At 44.8% G+C, this 7,764-nt stretch overlaps 1 protein-coding gene across 2 annotated transcripts; it reads right to left on the bottom strand.

The window, feature by feature from the left end:
- Window positions 1-4,410: 4,410 nt before the first annotated feature.
- On the bottom strand, window positions 4,411-7,100 carry LOC133915804 (uncharacterized). 2 transcript variants are annotated; one of them, XM_062359124.1, is made up of 4 exons: window positions 6,945-7,100; window positions 6,582-6,815; window positions 4,819-5,772; window positions 4,411-4,712 (listed from the first exon to the last, which is right to left on the bottom strand). In XM_062359124.1, the coding sequence occupies exons 3-4, from the start codon at window positions 5,751-5,753 to the stop codon at window positions 4,688-4,690; spliced, it is 960 nt and encodes a 319-aa protein (XP_062215108.1). In that variant the 5' UTR covers window positions 5,754-5,772; window positions 6,582-6,815; window positions 6,945-7,100; the 3' UTR covers window positions 4,411-4,687. The 2 variants fall into 2 exon arrangements, with proteins under 2 accessions (XP_062215108.1, XP_062215107.1); XM_062359123.1 differs by lacking the exons at window positions 6,582-6,815; window positions 6,945-7,100 and having other exon boundaries at window positions 4,412-4,712; window positions 4,819-6,428.
- Between the last annotated feature and the right edge of the window lie 664 nt (window positions 7,101-7,764).

Here is a 7,764-nt window from a genome sequence, read left to right as displayed (position 1 = left end):
CTCAGACTAATCATATCAGCTGGCTCCAAATCTATAAAGATTTGCTCCCAAGCTGATCTTTAAATCATATCACTAATTAAGCTAAATTATGAGATCTCAACTAGATGACAACCTTAATTTGCAATTCTCTGTATTCCTCAAATTCCTGGCTATAACAGCAAGTATAACTCTACTGAAAATCATAATTCAGCACATGGCCTCCAAAAGGATCTTTACTCAAACTCAGAATTTAGAACATAGCCAACACAGAACCTTCACAGAACTAATCCCGGAAGGTTAAAATCTTTCTGCACAAGGGACAGAACATACACTGGATTCTATATCAGGCAACTAAATGCTGAAGAACTCCACAATTTGCTGAATTCAGAAGTACTTGCTGCTCAGAACCAGGAATAAGATGTAATAAGCAGTGACAGATTTCTCAATCTAAATCAGCACACAGGAGTTCAGACTTCTCCCAATCAGAACATGGTGATCTTATCACTGCTCAAACAAATTGCATACAGAGAATCAGGTTGCATCTATTGTACTCAAACTCTAGCTTAATTTCAATGAATTCGTCATCACAGAGCAATAGAATCAAGCATCTATCTGTTCAGATTAGTGAAAAGAAATTCACAATGAGTATGCTGGAAGGGCTGAAGAGTGAGGCAAGGCACAGCAAGAGCTGCAGTCCCAGAAATCCAATCACCCGGCTATATCGTCGGATGGAGGAAGACGGAGATACAATACCTCAGCCGCACCACCTCTGCAGTGCGGACGAACCTCGGCAGCGCAGCTCCGAGCACCAACAAGAGGCCTCCCGTGCTGCAAGTGCTTAGGTCAAGGCCACGATTGGAGTCCAAGCTCTTAACTGCAAATTACAAATCACAGAGAGGAAAAAGGGGGGAAAACAAAGTGAGAGATGCCTTTTGTTCTCTGCTACCCCGAATCCCAGTCAAGGCTCAGGAGATAAAAGGGAAGAAGGCGGCGAGGAACTCACGGCGCAGAGCAACTGCCTCCGAACCCTACGCGAGACCCTCTCCATCCCCACCATCAGACGGCCAGCACACGCCCAGAACACCCCCTCGCCGAGCTGCACAGCGAGAATGGCGGAGATAGGGTTCCAGCCGCCGCAGCCGCCTCCCTCGGAGGGGATTTTTCCTTTTTCTGATTTTTCTCCCTCATCTGCTCGGTCGAAGCTTTTTAGGGCACAACCACATGGGCCCAACCAGAAGACGGCCTAGCCAAAGCAAAGATTCGGCCCACAGAAACAAAACCACATTGAAATTTCCAAATAAGTACAGCAGTCCCCACCAAATTTTAATGTTGGTAAAGTTTGGTTTTATATACAGGAGTTGAGTAAAGTGTACCTTTCGGGTTTGAACACAATACCTAGTCATACAGATATTAGCTCGAACCGATAGAGGAGGACTAAACCTTGATCCTCTATCTTGGTGTAAGAGCTTCCACCCACACGACACCCCGTACTAGGCTGCTAAGCCTTTAGTTCTCGGTTTGGACATTATGGTCATGTCCGAGTACCTTTGATTCATGAGTGCCACACAGAGAAGTACCCGGCTTCTCTGCGATTGCGACCACACAATCACACTCACATAGGTGAATTCTCCTAGATGTCCTGTAGGACGACATCTGAAGCCATCCGGCATTGAATTCATTAAGAGCAAGCAGCTCACCCTCTCCTACAGAAGAGCATAGCAGCAAATGGGATTGATTTGCTCTTGTATCCACACAGCTTGTTTTCCCAGAGCCTAGTTCACGGGATCTCCGATCACCTAGGGTAGGTTGCTGCCGATGTGAATCTTATCATAGGGTAGTAATCCCATTCCTCTTGATGCCGCTTGAATGACTGTTCTAGCCATTCCTTTTGTGAAAGGATCTGCAAGGTTCCTTTCAGACTGAATGTAATCCACCGCGATTACACCCGTCTCTAATGCATGCCTGAGCGACTTGAGTCGTCGTTTTATGTGCTTCAAAGACTTCATATTGTCCTTCCTACTCTTCACCTTAACCAGAACAGTTTGGTTATCGCAGTAGGTGAGAACAGCCGGAATTGGTTTATCCAATATCGGGAGATCAGAAAGGAGTTCTCTAATCCATTCTGCTTCTACAGCTGCTGAGTCTAGCGCTACTAGCTCAGCCTCCATCGTGGAGCGAGTAAGGATGGTCTGCTTAGATGACCTCCAAGACACTGCTCCGCCTGCTAGAGTGAAAACATATCCACTCGTAGCCTTCATATCATCCGAGTCACTGATCTAGTTGGAATCACTGAATCCCTCTATGACTGCAGGATGGCCTGAATAGTGAATTGCAAGGTTCTTTGTCCCCTTTAGATACTTGAGAATCCTTTCCAGTGCTATCCAATGATCATCTCCTGGGTTGGACGTATAACGACTCAACCTGCATACTGCATATGAGATGTTAGGCCTAGTTGCACTGGCCAAGTACATTAGGGAACCTATCACCTGTGAATACTTTAACTGGTCTTTTCCATGGCCTACATTTTTCTTCAGCTTAGCATTTGGATCATAGGGCGTGGCTACCGGCTTACAGTCTATCATACCAAAACGTGTAAGCACCTTGTCCACATAATGGGATTGACTGAGTGTTATCCCATTCTCGCCCTTTATGAGCTTGATGTTTAGGATTACATCAGCTTCTCCCAGGTCCTTCATATCGAAGTTCTGAGATAGAAAAGACTTTGTCTGGTTAATCATTTCCAGATCTGTCCCAAACAGCAATATGTCATCCACGTATAAACATAGGATAACACCTCGACCCCCACCAAAACGATAGTACACGCACTTATCGGCTTCATTAATACAGAACCCGACCGAAGTCAGTGTAGTATCAAACTTGTCATGCCATTGCTTGGGGGCCTGTTTGAGACCATACAAGGATTTGATTAACCTGCATACTTTACGCTCCTGTCCTGTTACCACAAATCCGTCTGGCTGATGCATATAAATCTCCTCGTCCAGCTCTCCATTTAGGAAAGCGGTCTTAACATCCATTTGATGCACAATGAGATTATGCGAGGCTGCCAGTGCCAAGAGCACACGGATAGTGGGTAATCTAGCCACATGAGAGTAAGTATCGAAATAGTCTTCTCCTTCCTTTTGCGTAAAACCCTTAGCCACTAAACGGGCCTTGTACTTTTCTATGGTACCATTGGGTCTGAGCTTTCTCTTGAAAATCCATTTGCAGCCGATCGGCTTGTAGCCAATTGGGAGGTCTACTAACTCCCAGGTTCCGTTAGTGATAATCGAATCCATCTCACTGCGGACCGCTTCCTTCCAGTACTCCGCTTCTGGAGAAGCGTATGCCTCTGAAATGTTTCGTGGTTCATCATCCACGACATAGGTGACAAAATCATCTCCCAATGATTTGCCAGTTCTTTGCCTCTTGCTCCTCCTAAGTTCCAGATCAGGAACCGTGTCATCAACACTCTGAGGAACATGATCATTGTTTAAAAGATCATGGGAAACAGTCTCATTCGCTCGCAAAGGAAAGATGTGCTCAAAGAATGTCGTATCCCGAGACTCCATTATCGTGTTAACGACAATGTCTGAGACCTCAGAATGGACCACTAGGAATCTATAGGCAGTGCTCTGGTGTGCATACCCTAGGAAGACACAGTCAACAGTCTTTGGTCCTAGTTTCCTTTTCTTCGGCAGGGGAACATGCACTTTAGCTAAGCATCCCCAGGTGCGAAGAAAAGACAGGTTTGGTTTCCTCCTCTTCCATCCTTCATAAGGGGTTACCTCGCAATTCCGAGGAGCGACCCTGTTCAGGACATAGTTAACTGTGAGAACAGCCTCACCCCACCAAGAGTTAGTCATACCAGAACTTTGTAACAAGACGTTGACCAAGTCACAAATAGTTCGGTTCTTCCTTTCGGCTACTCCGTTGGCCTGTGGTGAGTATGGTGGCGTAAATTCATGGATTATGCCACTTTCTTCACAGAATTCGGAGAAATCCCTGGGAATATATTCCCCACCTCGGTCAGACCTCAGTCTCTTTATTGTCTTCCCCAGCTGGTTTTCCACCTCGGCCTTATAGATCTTAAAGTATTCTAATGCTTCATCCTTTGTTCTCAGCAAATAGATATAGCAGAACCTAGTGGCATCATCTATGAGAGTAAAGAAGTATCTCTTGCCACCCTTGGTTAATATTTCATTCATCTCACAAAGATCAGAATGGACCAGCTCAAGTGGCGAGGTGCTTCTCCCCTCGACCGTATGAAACGGTTTACGGGGCTGCTTTGCTTGCACACACACCTCGCACTTATGGCTCTTATCATACTTATATGAAGGAATAAGATCCATCTTCCTCAAACGCACAATTGCTTCATTATTAACATGACACAAGCGAGAATGGCAAATATCAATGTTCTCATTAGAATATGAAGAATAGAAAATGTTTGTAGAGCTATCAAGAGTAAAAATGCGGAACATGCCTCCGCAATCATAGCCTTTTCCTACAAACGACCCACACCTGGTGATCACTACTTTATTCGACTCGAAGACTAACTTTATTCCTTGCCGGCACATCATCGATCCACTGAGTAGATTGCGGGTCATGGCAGGAACAAATAGTACGTCCTTTAAGACAAGAATCTTGCCGGAAGTCAGCTTCAGGCTCACTTGTCCTACTCCACGCACTGCTGCCGAGACCCCGTTCCCCATCAGTACGGATCCACAGTCTGCGCCCTGGAGAGAAGTAAAACATGTCTGATCAGCACAAATATGCCTTGTAGCACCTGTATCAACCCACCAACTTACTAGTGAATTTGCCACAAAGGCCTCAGTTACATACCCACTAGTGGCGTCGCCTTTATCGGTATTATCAACCGTTGCAACAGCCACATGAACTTGGGCTTTGGCTGCCTTCTGCTGGTCAGGTGTTGGCCCCTTGCCCTTACGATCGCGACATCTATTGGCCTTATGATCCAACCCACCGCAGACGTAGCAGACAATCTCGGGCTTCTTCTTCTTCTTCATAGTATTAGTCTTTGGTCCAGAGAAACCAGGCTTGGCCTTCTCTTTCTTCACATTCTTCCCAGGATGGTTCTTGTGCTCAACAAGATTAGCTTGAGCAGGCATCTTCGCCCCACCATAACCTGCCTTTGACTTCTCTTCGACATTTATAGCAGCAATGAGCTCATTAAGAGTCAATCGCTGTTTTAAGTGTCGACGTGCAGTGACAAAATCACGCCAAGAAGTAGGCAGCTTGGCCAAAATAGCATTAACCTGAAAGTTCTCCAGGAGGACACAACCATATTGGCCTAAGTCACGCACGATCAGGTGTAATTCATGAATTTGTTCCATGACTGATCTGCTATCTCCCATACGAAAGTTCAGGTAGCTTGCCACCATGAAGGACTCATTGCCATTATCGCTTTCAGCATACTTGTCATTCAGCTCCGTCCACACCTTCCGTGCTTCCCCGAATCCCACGTAGACATCGAAGAGCCTGTTTGACAGAACGGCCAGGAGACGTGCAAGGGCTGAGGCATTTGCCTTCTCCCAACGGGCCCTTAACGCATCGAGACGCGTTCTTTCGACCTCGTCTAGCACGGCTTCCCCTTGAGGAGCGGATGGCTCTTCGGTGAGGACCCAGAATAATCCGAGCTCCATCATCCACAGCCTCGTCCGGGCCTGCCAGCGCTTAAAGCCGGTTCCATCGAAGCTCTCAGGCTTAATCGCGTCCGAGGACGACGGAGGTGGAACAAAGGAACTAGAGCTAGCCATCACAGAAGCTATTGGATTTCTGGATTGTTGAAATATGTGCGATATAAATAGCATAGATATACATATCCCTCTAAGAAGATAATAAAAACAGTAGATCAACAATAACAAAGACAAGAAAATGAAATACATGTCTTTCATATGATGAACACTGAGAAGATGAATCATAATATATATCTGAATTAAACTAGAGAACATAATCATATGGCTCTCAGACTAATCATATCAGCTGGCTCCAAATCTATAAAGATTTGCTCCCAAGCTGATCTTTAAATCATATCACTAATTAAGCTAAATTATGAGATCTCAACTAGATGACAACCTTAATTTGCAATTCTCTGTATTCCTCAAATTCCTGGCTATAACAGCAAGTATAACTCTACTGAAAATCATAATTCAGCACATGGCCTCCAAAAGGATCTTTACTGAAACTCAGAATTCAGAACATAGCCAACACAGAACCTTCACAGAACTAATCCCGGAAGGTTAAAATCTTTCTGCACAAGGGACAGAACATACACTGGATTCTATATCAGGCAACTAAGTGCTGAAAAACTCCACAATTTGCTGAATTCAGAAGTACTTGCTGCTCAGAACCAGGAATAAAATGTAATAAGCAGTGACAGATTTCTCAATCTAAATCAGCACACAGGAGTTCAGACTTCTCCCAATCAGAACATGGTGTGATCTTCTCACTGCTCAAACAAATTGCACACAAAGAATCAGGTTGCATCTATTGTACTCTAAGTCTAGCTTAATTTCAATGAATTCGTCATCACAGAGCAATAGAATCAAGCATCTATCTGTTCAGATCAGTGAAAAGAAACTCACAATGAGTATGCTGGAAGGGCTGAAGAGTGAGGCAAGGCACAGCAAGAGCTGCAGTCCCAGAAATCCAATCACCCGGCTATATCGTCGGATGGAGGAAGACAGAGATACAATACCTCAGCCGCACCACCTCTGCAGTGCGGACGAACCTCGGCAGCGCAGCTCCGAGCACCAACAAGAGGCCTCCCGTGCTGCAAGTGCTTAGGCCAAGGCCACGATTGGAGTCCAAGTTCTCAACTGCAAAGCACAAATCACAGAGAGGAAAAAGGGGGAAAACCAAAGTGAGAGATGCCTTTTGTTCTTTGCTACCCCGAATCCCAGTCAAGGCTCGGGAGATAAAAGGGAAGAGGGCGGTGAGGAACTCACGGCGCAGAGCAACTGCCTCCGAACCCTACGCGAGACCCTCTCCATCCCCACCATCAGACGGCTAGCACACGCCCAGAACACCCCCTCGCCGAGCTGCACAGCGAGAATGGCGGAGATAGGGTTCCAGCCGCCGCAGCCGCCTCCCTCGGAGGGGATTTTTCCTTTTTCTGATTTTTCTCCCTCATCTGCTCGGCCGAAGCTTTTTAGGGCACAACCACATGGGCCCAACCAAAAGACTGCCCAACCAAAGCAAAGATTCGGCCCACAGAAACAAAACCACATTGAAATTTCCAAATAAGTACAGCAGTGGCAACATATTTACACAATCATGCATGTTACAATAACTATTTCATGAGTTCATGTATTTTAAAAAAATATAAGATCATGTAAGAAGGCTAACATAATTGGTTTCATGATTTTTAGATTAGCAAAGAATTAACTATGCATTTAACTAGGTTTAGCAAATACGTTTTCTCACAGAAAATATATAACTATTTTATGAGTATAAATATTGTAGATTATGTTACAAGGAAATCTATAAAATTTGTTTCACTCGATTTGAAGCTCAGATGAATTAGTTGTTAATTTTACAAGATTGAATTATTTTTTTGATTTTTCTTGAACTTGAGCGATTTTCGATAAAATCGAGTGATTTTTGATCGAACTTGAGCGGTTTTCAATCACAAATAAAATTCAGAAAATGCGGTCGGTTTTTGATGGAATTCGAGCAGTTTTCGGTTCAAATCGAGCGGTTACCAAATCGTCGATTCGGTCAGTTTTGCCTCCGATTTACAAATATGACCTAGTGAATTTGAGCGAA

This window comes from Phragmites australis, chromosome 4 (assembly GCF_958298935.1).
Source record: "Phragmites australis chromosome 4, lpPhrAust1.1, whole genome shotgun sequence".
In the NCBI taxonomy this organism is placed as follows: domain Eukaryota; kingdom Viridiplantae; phylum Streptophyta; class Magnoliopsida; order Poales; family Poaceae; genus Phragmites; species Phragmites australis.
Note: the sequence above shows the minus strand (reverse complement) of the source record. Positions and strands in the feature narration are given on the sequence as shown.